This window comes from Eutrigla gurnardus, assembly GCF_963514095.1.
Source record: "Eutrigla gurnardus genome assembly, chromosome: 14".
Taxonomy (NCBI): domain Eukaryota; kingdom Metazoa; phylum Chordata; class Actinopteri; order Perciformes; family Triglidae; genus Eutrigla; species Eutrigla gurnardus.
The window spans coordinates 21,424,830-21,442,649 of record NC_139937.1 but is presented as its reverse complement, the minus strand read 5'-3'; the positions used below and the strand labels follow the sequence as shown (position 1 = coordinate 21,442,649).

The 17,820-nt window shown below is 41.6% G+C and overlaps 1 protein-coding gene across 1 annotated transcript in view; it reads left to right on the top strand.

Moving 5' to 3' along the window:
• The window catches only part of znf385d (zinc finger protein 385D), a 64,059-nt gene that overhangs the window by 31,721 nt on the left and 14,518 nt on the right, over nucleotides 1-17,820 (top strand). The window contains exons 3-4 of the mRNA XM_084027929.1: nucleotides 2,478-2,585; nucleotides 10,591-10,759. Coding sequence (XP_083884055.1) covers nucleotides 2,478-2,585; nucleotides 10,591-10,759 — 277 coding nt within the window. The remainder of the gene's footprint in view (nucleotides 1-2,477; nucleotides 2,586-10,590; nucleotides 10,760-17,820) is intronic.

Sequence of the window (17,820 nt, the reverse complement as noted above, 5' to 3'; positions counted from 1 at the left end):
CGTCCACACAAAGTGACAGCGTAACATCAGTGTTCCCGCCTTCTGCAGCACGACTGTCAGGCTGGATTAATCCTCCCACACAAGCTGCTGCCACCTTTTCCTCCCGTAGCCAACTGCTGCCTATTGAGATATTCCCCCCGCAAGGATTTGTTTGTTCATTCCTCAAAGCGCCGTCAGCATGCGGAGGGAGGTGGAGACCAGCGAGGCGTGCGGCGTGCGGCGGGCGGCGTGCGGCGATGATGCAGCATAGTTAGTCCTAAAGGTGGATTTGTTTAAGTGTGCATGATCTTTGAAAAGCATCTCAGGTACATTTACAGTAAATTACCGGGGGAGAAAGACACTTCTTTCTCTGGTAAAAGACAGACTTAAAGTGGGGCTTTGATGCAGCAGTTTTGTAGATGAAATCAACTAATCGATAAGTCGACTTTAGTGGAGATCAACCTGAGAAATGACATCTTTTTTCAATCAAACAATGGGCTTGATTTTATTAATTTTCAGTGAAGTTTGTCTGCACAAGTGTAAATTGCTGGTTTCTCAGTTTCACAAGTTCATTCACACAAAAGGTTCCTGAGAAAAAAGAACAATTTCACACTTTATAGATTGACAGAGATCCTGTACTGCAGCATCAGCGGTTGTTAAATGGCATCAGAAACATATTATTTATACAGATGACAAGAGTTTGAATCAAATTGGCAGAAATAAAGATTAAAAAAAGGAAATGGATTTTCCATAAACTTAAAGCGGTTATAAAATGTTTTTCTGAAGTCAAAGTGGAGGCGGTCGCTGAGACGGACGAGAGGATATTACTCAGTCTAGTAGGTGATGTCACACTGTGATCGCAACTGTATACGTTGAAAAGATGTCGCCTCTCTCCCTCCACCTTGATGCTACACTCTCTCCCTCCACCCTGATGCTACACTCTCTCCCTCCACCCTGATGCTATCTCTACCTCCACCCTGATGCTACATTCTCTCCCTCCACCTTGATGCTACACTCTCTCCCTCCACCTTGATGCTACACTCTCTCCCTCCACCCTGATGCTCTGTCAGTCCACCCTGATGCTACACTCTCTCCCTCCACCTTGATGCTACACTCTCTCCCTCCACCTTGATGATACACTCTCTCCCTCCACCTTGATGCTACACTCTCTCCCTCCATCCCGATGCTACACTCTGTCCCTCCATCCTGATGCTACATTCTCTCCCTCCACCCTGATGCTACACTCTCTCCCTCCACCCTGATGCTCTGTCAGTCCACCCTGATGCTACACTCTCTCCCTCCACCTTGATGCTACACTCTCTCCCTCCACCTTGATGCTACACTCTCTCCCTCCATCCCGATGCTACACTCTGTCCCTCCATCCTGATGCTACACTCTGTCCCTCCACCCTGATGCTACACTCTCTCCCTCCACCCTGATGCTACACTCTCTCCCTCCATCCCGATGCTACACTCTGTCCCTCCACCCTGATGCTACACTCTCTACCTCCACCCTGATGCTACACTCTGTCCCTCCATCCCGATGCTACACTCTCTCCCTCCACCCTGATGCTACACTCTCTACCTCCACCCTGATGCTACACTCTCTCCCTCCATCCCGATGCTACACTCTCTACCTCCACCCTGATGCTACACTCTCTCCCTCCACCCTGATGCTACACTCTGTCTCTCCACCCTGATGACCTCTGTGATGATGAAGTCTTTTGGGGGTCTTGTCCCGTCCTACCTCAGAACCCTTAACTACCCCATTTTCTGACTCTGATGAGTGAATTTATCTCAGTGATTTAATTTCCCTACAGAGAGAGACAGACGGGCCTTGACTCATAACGGCAGGCCGGAGAGCAAAATACAGGAAAAAGAAAAGAATCACGCTGTCTCTCCCTCTTTCTACATTAAAAAAGATTGTTAGGCTTGTATATGTTCCTCTGTGACTTTGTGGCCTCATGGCTTTGACATTGGACATTTGGACGTCGGCGTCCAAAACGCCCGTGTGGTTCTGTCTTCCACTGCTTGATGGTTTTAATGAGCGTTACATTGATATCAATGGAGGATTATTTCACCAAATGCAAAAGTAGAAGGTTTCATGTGTTTTTTTTCTTCGGGACAACAAGCATTAAGGCGTAAGTGGAGTGTTCACAGACGAGACTTGTTAGTGGGTTGAATTCACTGTTTGCTTTTAGTCTCTTCGGGGTGAAGTGTTGATGATAAAGAGATGCAATAACGCCATTAGCGTTCCCCGAGTGCTCGTCGCCGGAGGCGGTTTGGACCGTTACGGGTTAGAGAGACAGAGAGAGACAGAGAGAGAGAGAGTGTTAACAGCGACAGGAAGACAAACAGCTGACTGTTAAAAAAAAAGCTCCAGTGGCCTGTTTTCACTCCACAGTGATGGAGGAGTGATGGAGGAGTGATGGAGGAGTGAAGGTGATTTACAGGTCGGCTCCAGCAACTGTTTTAATTAGCCTCTCTCGGTGTCTCTAGATGGACCCGGTGCAGAAGGCAGTCCTCCATCACACCCTGGGCCTCCCTCCCACCGCCAAGAGGAAGCACGTCTCCTGCGGCGTTTGCCAGCTGAGGTTCAACTCACAGGTGAGCAAGTTTTTCTTTCAGAAGGAAAGTTCAGAAAGTCAGAGGGGAAATAAACAGGAAATACCCCCCACCATGTTTACAGACTACCAAGGGTTATTACTTCACCTGCTCTGGAGTCCTTTCACATAGTTTTACTCTGTTAGGGCAACAAATAAATATTGGTGGAATAATAAAGAATACTTAAAGCTTTTTTTTTTCGTCTATCACTTTGGTCTGGAGGTCAGATGGATTTGGAAATGACGAACCTTCAATCTCATAAAATCATAAAATAAGAGCAGATGTACACATTTGTGTTCAAAAGAAGTCTATTTGGCCTTGTGTAAAAAAAAAAAAAAAAGGCTTTTCAGTGGATTGAAAGCGTTTTTGTAAGTGAAGTGTGGCGGGTTGTGAACTGGTTTTATTTTTTAAGTCTGAGAGTTTCTGGATGCATTCTTCAGGATTCCTGCTTCTGTTTGGATGAATGAGCGGAACGCTGCTGTTAAACCGTCCCGTCTGGAGGTGAAAAGGTCAAAGGTCAAACCCAACAGTCATCAACGTGCTGCAGTCTTATTTTTATTATAGTAAAAATAAGCTTTTTGCAGAGTTGCCCATTAATAGTGCTCAATGATGAAGTGGTGCAATAATGACACTGTATGAAAAATGTGGATATCGAGGTTTTACCACAAGAGACTCTTAACAGATTTGTTCCGTAGCTGAAAGGTGACAGAAGACAGATGATTGGTTGAAAGATTTGCCTCCATTAAAGCGATGCAACCTCGTTGCTCTGTGGGCGTTTAGAGAGGATCGAACAGGAAGATAGAAAATCACACGTTGCTGCTCTTTCGCTGCGAGGTTTCTGATTGGTCAGATGACGGAGGAGCAGAGAGAGTGAGAAGGTTTTTATTAGCGCTGCGAAGCCGAATCCATCATGGAGACGTAACGTGGCGGTGCTGAAGAGTCTCATCCCCCACGCCGTCTCTCAACAACGACTTACAGAGACGTTCGCTATGAAAAATGATCCGCTGAGCCTCGGCATCGTAATTAATCATCGGCTAACGTTTCCGTGGCGTCCCGAGACGGTTTGAGTCCAGACTGAAGATGCTGAGGTGGAAAATGGGATTTTAAGTTTTTTGCAAGAAAGTCTGTGGACTTTTTTTTATTGTATATTCAGATTTTTATTTTTTTGCCTTCTAAGAGCTACGAGGGACTTAAATAATGAACCGTTTAAACTTTTACTAATAAGAATTTGACTTTATTAGTGCTATCATTCGGCTCATAACTTAAAATGAGCATCTTTTCAATTTAATAATATATGCTTAAAAAAAGGTGTATTTTTACTCAAAATCCAATATTTTTTGGATGCCAACTAATTTCAAGTAATTATACAGTTTAAATCAACGACCTCATCACCAATTATCTGACCACTGATTGGTCACATCAGTGAGCCTGTAGAATCCCATTCACAGTGAAATAACGCTTTAGCATCACAATGATAAAAACACAGACGTGATTGAGTCGAGTAGAATCTTTTCTTCTCAGCTGTTGAACAGTTTTGTGCCTGAAACGGATGTTTTTAATTTAAGAGCGTTTCGTCGAGTTCATGCTAATTTAATCTCACGATGATCATCTGATTGTGATCTCTTGTCTTTCTCTTTGTTTTCCCTTCGACGCTGCCTTTTCATTGCTGGAGTATCATCAACATGTATATATTGCACAGCAAGAGTCATGTTAATCTACAACGGTGTTATCCGCTAACACTGGCTGTTTGCCGTTGCTATGACAACAAGTGAAGCCCAACCGCCCCGATCAATAATCACCCATAAGATGACAATTTGGCCTCATAAATAAAACCAACAATAAGCATCAACATCATCACCCTAAGGACCTTAACGAGGCGTCGTCACACGTTGGGAGGATTCATTAGAAACATAAATGTACATTCAGGGGACGTTAGCTATCTAATAAACTCATGTTTTCTCTGAATATTGCCCCCCCTCCCTCGGATACTGTTTTTTTCCTACAGTGGCCCTGATATGCCGTCGTATTAATATGCACAATGAGCTTGTTTTTATGATGCCTCATGAGTAAATCAGATTACAGGAATGAGTCCGTTCTGCAAAGTGAGCTCACCACGAAGCGTTTCCACACTCGTTAGCCAATATGTGGACTCCACAATACAATAATGAAATGCATTAATACAAGCTCAACCGTCGGACCAGCAGATGGGTTTCCATTCCCCCTCTGCGTCTAATTTACATACCATTTCCAAAGTAATCAAAATATTTAAAATTCTGCATGTTGTTAAATCAGTAACATCCCTTCAATAGTGATGTCATCACGGAGTAATCAATCTATTTCTTGCGCTCAGGATGTTATTATGTGCTTACACGAGGGGGAATCTTATCTGGATGTATTTACTGTCCATCAGCTGTTTATTTTAAGGCTTCATTAGAGTCACGGCTCGGCTCACCCGTCAATCAATAGGCTGCAGTTCTTTGTTTTGAACCTGCAGCTATAAGAAGTGGACCGAGACGCAGAGCAGCAAGCCTGTGTGGTGTTCTAGCACAGATCCAGGGTCTGTTTGTAAAAGAAAACGCTTAATGAGCCGAGGTCATAAAGAGGAAAAAGCAGCTTTTAAGAGGCTTTACTAGATGCAGTCGTGTTTATGTTTTAACATCGTAAACGTGAGTCTGTAATTTGTCGACGAGAGTGAGTCACTCGAGCAGCTACTCCGATCACTTTATTACCCGCTCGGATGCTTTTACACTTCCTGTGTCTCTATTCCATGACTCAGGCTTTTTTTTTTTACAAGCTGCTAATCCAGAGAGGATTTCTTTCACAACGTTTTCTTGAAAATACACTTATCACCTCTCTTTTTAGTCTAATTTCCACCATAGTTGATTTTCCAGAAACCAGGATTTAAGAACATGGACTTTCACTATTTGGTGGAACCAGAGTCTTCTAGAGTCCTGGTCCTCCAAAGCTGGTTTCCACCAAGAAGTCCAGTTCAAGTCGTTACACATTGGATCGGTTATTTTACTTGTGATTTAGTACTTTTATTTGTCAACAATCAAACATTCATGATACTTGCATGTTTTGTTCGGTTAGAAGAAGTTAAAATGTGTTATTATTTAAAAAAAATGCTGAGTCATGTCTCCATGCTGCAGCACTCTAAAGCACAGATATAGAGGTGACACACAGATCTCAAGTGAGACATTGAAGCTCTGGCTGTAATAATCATGGTGGACTTGAGTTTTGGAGTGTTGGTTTCTAAGTCTAACATTTATTGATATCAGAAACAAAGTGAATGCGTAGTTGGACTGCAGGAGAATTGGGACGAGGAGCAAATTGAGCGTGAGAATGAGACGAGACAAAAGTTTAATTAAAAATCGACACCAGGGGAAGGAGCCTCGCTGAAGTGAGATAAAACAAGATATCAACAGAAGGATCTTTTAAAAGAGACAGAACAACAGCAACTAATCTATACGATAAGGGAGAGAGTTAAATTAATTACATTGTCTTTAAAACAAATTAATCACAAAAACAGATAACGACAATGTTTCTTGGTAGTTTAAACGCAACTAAACCCACAATGTGGGTTTTTTTTCCAAATAATAATTAAAAAATAAGAATGATAAGAGATAACAGAATAATATAGATAATTAAATAAAATTCATCATTCTTTTTCTCCCTGATCGGACTGAAGAAAAAGTGCTTGGTTGCTAGGCTACGCTTCTTTGAAGTTGCTAGTGCAGTTTAATTTAAATGAAAACAACAACTTGAGTTGTAACAAATCTCAAGTGCTGCACTAATTAGCTGCCTTGTTTCTGTTCAGATGTCAGTAAAGTCGTATAACTGCGGTTTTCCTGCAAAAGTCACCACAGTGAAAACACAACGCTAACGACTTCCGGAGCTTTTCTCCCTGATATTTCCCCCAACCAGAGACATTCAATGCATCCTGCGAAAAATCAAGCTACATTTAAATGGAGCTACAACAGTAAAATGTTTATACATTGATGCTTCAAAAAGAACTCAATATGTAATATTAAATCACTCAGAGATCGTTTTTCTGCAGAACTAGCTGCATTTTGCTGTTTCTTTAAGTGGTTTCATGCTGCTTGAATCACAGTGATTGACGATTACATTCACCTGTTAATTTGCATTACAATATATAAATATTCTTCACAACAACCAGGTGCCGGCTGAAGCTCTGATGCCAGAGGGGAGAAATATATTTAAAAAGGGGGGTTATTTCTGTTTGGTTTAGACATCAGTCACACCCCATCTGACTCAAGATGAATCAGACCTCCTCCCCTGATACCTGATCCGGATCCCCTCTGAGACATTGAGGCTCCCACGCCGGGTAAAAACAATGTGCACCGGCTTCTTTGTGAGTTTACACTGAAGTCTTAAGTTCTCCACAGGAATGTGGGAGGATGGGCGAGTCAAAAAAAAATCTGCATCACTAGGTTTTACTTTACATTTCCTGTTGTACTTAAAGAGACTGTCCTTCCATTCTCATGATAACGCCGGCTACTCGGCTCTGGAATCTGGGGCACAAAGATTTATGACCGACTAAAACTGGAGCAAAAGTGGGAGACCACTCAAACTTCATACCTTAAAAAAAAAAACTGTACACTTTTCCACAAGTAAAAGTGATTTAAGCTGGTTTACCTTGCACGACATCGACATCCTTGGAGATGTTTTTATTTCAACATACATTTTCGTTGGATGGCTTACGGGAGTCGATGAATCCGAACAGCTGAAAACACACAGCTGTAACATCTGTAAACTCTCCTTTGAACTGTGAAAGCGATCCTCGTCCTGATTCAATCAAACCCAGTTAATTGAATGATGAAACCAGAACAACGGGAAACCCCTCCCTGTCTTGTTACCTAACGTTTCCCGTTTGATGGTTGCAGGCAGACATGTAGGATTTAAAGCAGCTTTAATTGAATGTGTGGTTTAATAGAGCTTATCCACTTCCCGTATAGGAAGGGAAATAAAATAACTTTCTCACTAAAAGAAGGATGGAATCTAAAATCTGACAGGAGTGCCCAGGAATACACAAATTCAGAAATCTCTCATGAAAAATCATCAAAGCTTTTTTTTTTTTTTTATCTTTGGCAGAAAACTTTATATTCAGGCAGCTTGAACGACTGTAATTGAAACTCGTTGTAAAAACGAGCATTAAGAAAAGAGAGATTTCTGTACAGGAATTTAACCCAGGAGACCACAGTTACATTTATAACATAAATGTTGACTTATGTACATTTTTTGTTACTTAAAGTTAAATAAGAAAGTCCAATAAGAGTTGTTGTTGTATGGTAGTTGATTGTTACATTACATCCTTGTTATGTTGTTACATTAAATTGTTATGTTGATAGATAATGTAAAAATGTAATGTAACAATGTTATGTTGTTAGGTCATCGGCTTGTTACATTATGTTGCGTTAAGTTGTTCCGTTACGTTGTTTCATTACGTTGTTCCGTTCCGTTGTTCCGTTACGTTGTTACGTTACATTGTTACGTTACATTGTTCCATTACATTGTTGGATTACATTGCTTTGTTACATTGTTTCCTTACATCGTTAAGTGACATTGGCATTATGTTGTTATATTATGTTACGTTCTAACGTACATTGTACGATTACATTGCATGTTGAAACATTCTATATTTTTACGTTACATAATTACATTATGTTGTTACGTTACATTGCTAAGTTTCGTTGTTATATTATTTTAATGTGAACCCTGACCTTTTTTTCAAATCTTAATTAATGAGTATATATCGCAATATATGTTAACGTTATAACCAGCTCAATGAAAAATGTAAAAAAAACACTCTTAAGATAACATTATATGATAATATTATATTGTGGAGCCTCTGATGATTCCCACGACCTGTTTTTCCGAAATAATTTGTAGCTTAAAGAAAACAATGCCAACATTGTTCAGGTCAGGTACAATGTTGTTTCTAATAGGAAAAAGGTGATTTAACAAATGTGTTTTTGGGGCTTTCAACAAAAGAATTAAGCAAAATCTTCCTTTTAACTGACACTAACATTCAGGTTTACATACCTTGCCAAATCAGGTCATCTTGCTCATGGACTCATGTCTGTTGATCGATACGTGGGGATTTAAACTGCAACCTTTTTGTTCTCTGACTCCGAGAAAAACTCTTGATTTGTTGGATGTCACGTAACACCGGCTGGGAAAACAAACGATGTCCTTCCCCGTTTTAATCAGACTTGGAACGTAGCCGATTCTTCCACCTCATTGCTCTAATGAAAGATGAATTATTGGCGCGGTCACATTAAACACCCTCCGTATCACCTGAGCCTCATGACAAAAAATAAGTAATGTCTTCAGTACCTGGACAGTGATGAATGTGGGTCAGAATAAATAGTTTCAGGCCAGAACAAGTTGTGCATTTGGTTTGAAAAAGTGACGCTTCATCAAAAAAAAAAAAAGATTTCTGGGGAGGAGGGAAAATGTTTAAGGTATCTCAGCAATTTTAACAACCGTTGCCAACAAAGTGATCAAACTACGGCAACTTCTATGATGAAACCTCTTTACTGGTAAGTTTACAATTAATATTGTAAATTAATTTGGCCAAAAATGAAAAGCTTGTCATGAGATTATGACTTAAAGTTATGACACAGGACATTTATAGTTAGTGTTTTTTTTTACCATAAAAAAAAACAATCAAAAATACATATACAATATGCTAATGTACACTGATGTAGTACTTATGGACTAGCAGTACACAAAGTATCTTCACATTGAGCAACTACATCACTTAAGTCATTGATTAGGGATTAAACTGAGTAATAAAGTAGTTTTAACCTTTAAAAGAAACCATTGTGCAAAATTAGTACTTTTACTTTTTACTATTTTTGCTAATAATACTCTTGTCCTTTTACTCAAGTTTCATTTTGATTTCAGTTTTTACTTGTAATGGAGTAATTTGTATTAGATAAAGTGCAGTGACGTCGACCTGAGTAGAGAATGAGCTCCCTCTCCCTCTGTGTGTGTTGTATACCGAGCCTCAGTGTGCTCTGTTTACATAGCCGGGCCGGCCTTTTCATGCATGCTGCTCTGCTCATGCTTCTTCCACCGATGTGATAAAATAGTTGACACTGATTGCTGAGTAACAACAAAAGGAGACAAGAACAATGATTTGCGGGCGAGACTACCTGGAACCGGTCCCTTCGGCCCAGCGGTCTTTTGTGAATCTCCCCACTGTGGCCCGTTGTTAAAGATGCTTCCTAACCGCCTATTGGGGATGTGTGGTTGCCGCACTTATTTATTCTGAGAGGCAATTTAATTTCTCCTAATGCCTTCCCTTCCTGCCACGGGCGAAACATGCAGGGACGTGTGCAGAAGTAAACAAGGACAGCTCAAAGTCTTTGCATGTGTCCCAGTTTTCCGGGCGGATGTTCTGTGAAGGTGAATGTTAGCGGTGCTACGTGTTCGGACTTCAAAGCAAACAGACACTACAAACATAAATTACACTTCACGGGTCACACAAATGTCTCAATCAGTGACAGGCATTATTTAAATTAAGAAAAAAGAGATTCATATTCATACTAAATCCTCATTTTTTATGACCAACCCTTTGTGGTTTGAACAGCCAGAGAAAATGTTTAAATCTCAGCAGCAATTCAGGAGCTGGAGAGAAGAAGAAAAAGGGACTGATATACGGGAATGATTTGGGAACAACAAACACAAAAACAAAGTCTTAGGCTTCAAGGCATCCGAAAAAAGGAGCTGCTGTGAAACAATTATTTTCAATATCGCCTCATCACCTATTATTTCCCCAAATATATCCAAAAGAAAACCAATTGCCCAGGTGTGTGAAACATCTTCTAAAAGAAGTCTTTTTTAACACTTCTGGACTGTGAGACGCATCAACTGTCTGTTCGCTAATCACGTTTAATCTGCCTCACTCTAGTTTTCATATTCCATCTTCATCCTGGCTTGGTGTCCATTAAATGGAGCCTGTTTTTTGTTCTCCTCACAGAGCCAGGCCTTGGCCCACTACAAGGGGACCAAACACGCCAAGAAGCTAAAAGCCCTGGACGCTCCGAAGAGTAAGCTCAAAGGCTCAGTGGTCACCAAGGAAACCGCGAACAAGGAGATCGCCAAGGGCATCAACACCTCGCAGGTGCCCAACGGCACCGACAGGAAAGGTTTGTGTGTGTTTTTTTTTTTAGCTGACGTCCGTCTGTTGAGAATGAATGTTGGACCCAACAAACGCACCTTTTTGGCATTTTAAACATTCGCTGCACATAACATGCAATCAACTTTAGGACTTGGACGGACTCACTGTTGATTATATCAACCCTGTTCTGGCTGCTCCGCCAGCGGCTGGCTACTGACTCATCCAACTAGAAAGCAAGGAATCTGTGTGTGTGTGTGTGTGTGTGTGTGTGTGTGTGTGTATTTTACACATATCCCGAGAGCTGCTCATCACTTTTAGTGGTTGTTTTTTAATAAATGAGCAAACAGCGTTTGGCCAGAGCTTCAGGGATCTGCAGAGTTGAGCTTTACAGGCCGCAGCTCATTCAATGCCGTTAACAGTGCTACCGGATACTGGATATACTGACTGTACAAGCCAAGTCCTCTTCATTTCCCTGAACCGCACCCAGGACACATCCGGGGGTCTTTCAATCGGGCATGCCCCCCCGAGAACGCTGGAAGCAGCGATACTGGGAACCGAGCAAATGGGCCGTTCTGAATGAGTAGGCAAATGGGTGTTGGAATAATATAGTGAATTTGTAGAGGTCGGAAGTATTTGCAGGACCGACAGGAGAGTCAGATACAAAGAAGAACTAGGGATTTTCACGACAGCACTGCATGGAAAAATATGGTCATTTTAATTTCAGACCACGACATCGATGCTGCAGCAAAATGCAGGCTGTTTTTTTAGGCCAATGAAGCGTCTTAAAACTCCTCTCTGACACTCCAGCAACGCTTGTAGTATTGCAGGGATGCACCCATGTGTCTTTTTCAGTCCCGGTGCCGATACTGGGCCTTTACGTGTCGGCCGATACCGACTGCTGATCTGACATGGATGTTTCTAGCTCGCTGTGTGAAGCTGGGTAATTAATATCGGAGCATCTCTAGTACTTTTGTGTGCAACCAGTATAAATATTGCTTGTGACCTTCATTGAAATGCGTGATGATCATGATGAAGGCCACGAGCTGAAACACGTTCTCATTGTCTCACGGTCTCAAACCGTCTTTTTTGTGCGACACCGAGAATGTCTTCAAGGAGTTCGGAGGCCGTGCTACGACACGTTTGTCCAGAAACAGGTTCTTCAAAAAAACAAGTTTGCATTTTCTATCACCGTGTGCTCCAGAACTCCTTTGCCTCCCATATTGGATCTGTACTTTGTACGCTTGCCGATTATCCACATTTATAATTACATAGTTTTGTGCTGACTGTGTGTAACTTAATATTCATCACGTCGCACCCAGCTGGCAGTTTAAAGCCGGTTATCTCAGCCAGGTGCCCAAAAAACACTCCTATCCTCGGTGGAACTCCGGCTTTAACACGTTGGAGAAAGTAAACAAACACAAACTGCAAACAAACGTCCAGCATCTGACGGCAACCAGATGCAGATTATTTTAAATGGTTTAATCTGCCGTGTTTCATATCAGTTCATGGAGTATGACGTCTCTGCTCTCTCTCTCTGTCGCCTGCACCGTATTATTCTTTACGCCTTCTGTTACTCATGAAAATTGGCCCAAATGAAAGTCTTCCCCCCTTTTTGCTGCAACAATAGAGTTTTTTTTTTTAATAGGGGATTGGAAACACATTGAGCCGTCGTGCCCTGGGACCTCCATGTTTCTTCCAATGTTCCACATGTTTAAATTAGGAGCACATTTCCTGGAGCTCATCATGTGACCTATTTGTCAAGTCCGACCTGTTCATGCGTGAAGCGTTAAGGTTGCTTTGGGTAAAAACTGAACCGTTAAAACATTTAAGATGCCCAACAAGGTATTAATATCACTTCATGTTCAGGAGATTTTGACTCATAAGTTCTCCAGATATTACAGCTTTTTCCTTTTTATATACTGGTCAAACTCTGATCGGAACCAGGCAGAAACCTCCAGTTGTGAAAAAGGCTGAAGTGCCTTATAACTGTCATTCTCCCTGCTGGCCAACAGGGGGCGACTTCTCTCTGGTTGTGTAGAAGTCTATGAGAAAATGGTCCTACTTCTCTCTTGATGTATTATCTCAGTAAACATTGTAAACATGAGTTTATGGTCTCAATCTCTAGTTTCAAGTCTTCTTCAATCCAGCATGATGTTCATTTAGTACATTATGGTCCATTTAGAGTCCAACAGACCAGAAAGCAGGGGATGCTTTAGGGGGCGGGGCTTACCTGCTGACTGACAGGTCTCTACCACGCTACCAATGCTAGTTAGCTACTAAGATGACGTTAACACTTAACTGGAAAGTTGACCTTGAATTATAGAAGCTAACTTTATTCACAGCTTTCACACCAGAATCCACATGGATCCAGATCAACCCATTGCTCCTCCACAGTCCAAATATGGTCACTTCCTACACTAATCGCACAAAAATCCAAGATGCTGAACTCAAGCTTTTCAAAACCATGGTCCACAAACCAACGGTTGGAGTCACCATGACGACATCCACTTCATGTCTATGAAGTGAACTCATTATCGAATGTGTTTTCACACGAGGCAATGTGGAAAGATAATTGACGGAATAGTGTCGCCATGGTTACGTTTTTGCCAGAAGTGTGTCATAGAATTTCAAAGTGAGTAAAACAGGGAAGGTGCAGTCAGTGTGGCTCCAGGTGTTAACGGTGTCAGATAAAGTGTTTATGCATTCAGAGAAAAAAACGTATTACTGGTGTTGAGTTGGAAGGTAGAAGACGTTGTCACCCAGAACTTAATTCCTCATATTTAACCTCCCGTGTGGTTCCATGCGATGTTATTTTAAGAGCCTTGGACTTGGCAGCGTTCTGCCTTGCAACCCACAGAGTCACTAAGCTGCTGCATAAAACGGCAAACCGTTAAGTGGAGCAATTTGTGCTTGAACCCTTGAGCTGATCCATGCCACGGTCTGACCGTAAACAAGCTCTCAGGTGACGTGATGCCCCCCTCCCCCCCGGGCTGCCATCTTGGAGGTCTCCAGCAACGGCGGGTTATGAAGCCTTCGGTACGTTTCTAAAGGTATAACTCCACTAAATCTACTTTCAAGAGGATCCCAGTCTTTTTTTCTCTTCTTCACTCGGCTTTCTAGAAGCAACATTGAGGACGTGAACTGTGGGGGCGTTCAGGTGCCGTGGGAACCTTGAGCATTCGAGGCTTATAGTTGAAGATTCTCAATGAAAGAAGCATAGAAAAGAAATATATTGAAGATTTTTTTTCTTTACATTAGTGCAAAGAAGAAAAATGATGGAAATATCTGCAAGACATTTAGATAGAACTATTTTTGCTTTCCTTGAATAAAATGTCACCTCAATATTATCTCTTCGTATTTTTAATTCAAAATTCTGAAAATTGTTTCTACCTGGAAAACAAAATATGACGCATGCTGACATCACCTAGTAACCCACCAATTTCAACCAATAGTATCATGACAACCATCCATCAACCAATCAGAGCCAGAGAAGACCATGAGCTCATCTTCCTGTCCGTCTGTCTGGAAATGCTCGACTTTAACTTCTCCAAGGATTTTGGTAAAATGTGCTTTTGAGTGGATTCAATATAATTAAAACATCATGTGGCTTTGATGGAAGAAGCCGATAGAGAACAACATGTGTGATACTTCAAGTTAAAATGTTGTTTTACTTTGGAAATGTGTGGGTTCTTACATCCAGATTGGGTGTAGATTAACATCCGTTGCCTTCCGAATATAAAGTCCCTCTGTAAGTGCTGACTGTCAGGCCAGGGTCCAGACCTAGACCTCGTCCCAGTGTACCTGCACTGAGACGCCCATCAGTAAATGGACTCCAAAACGTTAAACTTTCCAAATCATCGGTGATACGTTACACACCGGCAGGAAACTCAGAAACCTTTTAAAAGCAACACGCCTTCGCAACCAGACAGACAAACGGCTATAAATCATCTCGCCCTCGCATCCACAGGGGCGGCCGTTTGTCGCGGCGCCGGTTAATGAATATTAATGTGCTCGGGTGTCAGAAGAATTAATTGTTGAGGTGGATAAACGCTGCGTTATCTGTAAAAAAGGCTTGAATTATTTGAGTGTATATCAGCAGCAACCGAAACTGGCTGTAATGAAAAGCAGAGCTCGGGGAAGAATAATGGACGAGGTGGTTGCGTCTGCTTGCAGAGTGCAGCTTTCAATGGGTTTGTTTTCCGGCAAAATTACCAGAAAAAAAACAACATATCTGGTCTGTATTAAGTTTATTCCAAAGCTGCAAATCCAAGCCAGGAACGATGTCAGGTTTGCTTATTTTTATGTGAGTGTGTCATTGAAGAGCTTTTCTTTAACAAGAAGTCTAATTATGTCTTTAATAGTGAGTTGTTTGTGTGTGTGTGTGTGTGTGTGTGTGTGTGTGTGTGTGTGTGTGTGTGTGTGTGTGTGTTATTTTGAAGGAATACATTTATTTATTTTGCCTAAAAATGTGAGTCATCTGAACCGTTTGATTCAAAGTCGTGTCACTGGCTTTGAAAATGTTACTCACATCTTCTCGACTGCAGATCGTCTGTTTTGTATTTTAGTTTCAGACTCGCCTTTTTCACCTGACACCGACTCAAGTGATGTCACGTGAGGCAACAGAGGGCTGACGGGACGACGTAGTTTTGTAGTTAGCGTCGCACTAGTTCCCTTGACTGAAAGCAGAGCTAATATAGTATATCTCAAAGTACTATAACATCATGGTATATTATGTCAAAGTCAGTCATAGTAAAGTTAATTATGTCAAAGTAAATATTAGAAATTCTAAGTATAGTATATTGAAAAAAGTCTTGGTATAGTATAGTATGTAATAAACAATTCATAGTATAATATGTTTAAATATAGTACATCAATTAAGTCATTAAAAAACAGTATATTGTCAAAAAGTCATATTATGGCATGTCAAAGAAATATTTAGTCGTTTGTTGAAAAAATGAAAGAAGATTTATAGTATAGTACGTCAAAAGTCAAATATAGTATATTGATAAAAGTTATAATATAGTATATTGATACATCATAATGTAGTATATTGATAAGTCAGAGTACGTGACGAGTTCTTGTTCTGATTGACAGACAGTTGGACACAGTAAGATATTAAAGATTAGTCGTGTGACTCAGCGGCCGCCTGTCAAGTGTGTGTGTGTGTGTGTGTGTGTGTGTGTGTTAGTGTGTGTGTGTGTCCTTGTGCCACCTCCAGAGATAGAGACAGAGAGAGAGAGAGGAATGCCCACAGCACAGGCCGCCATCTCTCAGTTCCAGTCCAGTGCCCGAGGAAATGTACCCTGATATTAGCTATTAAAGAGCAGATTGTCAGGGGAGCCTCGCCAGCACTGACAGCAGCTGTACAGGGAGCCGGCTGCAGGGAGGGAGGAGGGGGGGGCGGCTCCTCACGTCCCCGTCGGCGCCCTCCCCCACCCTCACACATCCTCCCCCACCCAGGATATAAAAATCAACGCCTTTGTGTCGAAGCGTCTGATACTCGCTGTGTTGGAAAAGAAGCTCTTAGCGACGGACAGCAGCGAACCTGATGAGTGTGTGATTAGATCGGCTCCCTACCTGCGTCCTGCTCTCATTTGTATTATTATTTTTTGGGACGGCGATGTCTAACAGCAACCAAAAAAACAACTTCCTAACAGAAATTAGCTGTGGATCATTTGCTCTCGGGTGAAATTGGAAGGAGATGAATCAATGTGAATTCAATTCGGCGACTCCCCGCCGCCGTTAAATATCTCAGATAATGTCGCTCGACACAAAAAAAAGAAGAAGAAAAAAAAAGAAAGATGATTGCAAGCGTCGATGCACACTTCTTTGTGAATGCAATTTTTTGTTCACCTTATCAATCTTTTATTCCAGGAATATTCAAGCGTGACTCTTTCTTCTCATTTACTCACTTTGAATACTGACGAGAGGAAGGGGGGGGGGGGCATACACGTAGAATGAAATTTGACAGAACTCAAGAGCCATGAGGGATTTCTGTCCTTTAAGTTGTGACAGCGTATAATAAGGCCCAATCATTTTAATTAAAGAGTTTAATCCAGCTTCATCGAGGAAGGTAATCAGATCCCTGGGGAGCCCCGTGATTGGCTGGAAGCCTGAGTGGAGCCGACGGCTTCTTACGGTGCCGTTTGCACGTCCATCGCCAAAAAGGTAAATCCTGGGGGGGGGGGAGAGGGGGGGAAGGAAAGGAGGCCTAGTCTGGTCTGGACCAGGTCTCGGCACCTGTTCTGGCCTCGATTCTCTCTCCATCTTTGTTGCCTTGGACCAGGGACATCACTAGGATTTAAAAACTACAATCTTTTTAGTACTGTATTAGAACGACACAACAACCAGTGAAGAAGTCCAGCTAGTAACAAGTCTCTCATGTTGAACAAGAGTTACTGTAATGTTAACTTTTAGACTCATTAAAGCTGCATGCTTAGATTGATTATGCTTACTGATAATGTAAATGTGTCTTAAAGTGATACCGTATCTAATTCCTCTCTCCATTAGATAAGCTGCAGGTCTAAAGAATGATTGGTCGACGCTGATTGGTTCAATCAATGTGATTCTGCTCAGTAATGTTTCTGTCATAAAGTAAACCAAGACTGGTTTTAAAGATCATAAGAACATGAATATGAACTTTACCCAAATAACTGCATTTTGTATGTATTTATTCTGTAATTATTCCAGCAAAGTGAAACAAAAAAAACTAAAGGACAAATAGGTTTTAGAGAAAATTTTTCAAAAGTATATTCTTTCCATAGACTATGATGCTATGATCCTAAAGCTATATGTATACCATTTCATCAGTATGATATTATTCTGAAGATAATATCATTTGGGGAGGGGGGCTTGGGAACAATTTAGGGTAGCTCCAGCCCCCCTAAAATAGGCCTAACAACTAACGTCGCTCCGACCCTCTCGATTTCTCCCCCATTGTGCCCCATTGGCCCTCCTGCCCTCCCTTGTTTCTCCTTATTTCACACGCTGTTGTTTTCTCAAAAGTTTGCCAATTTTCCCCCCAATTTTCACTTTCATTTAACTTTCCTGCTCCATCTGTCTTCCAGATCTATCCCCCTTTTGTTTCCT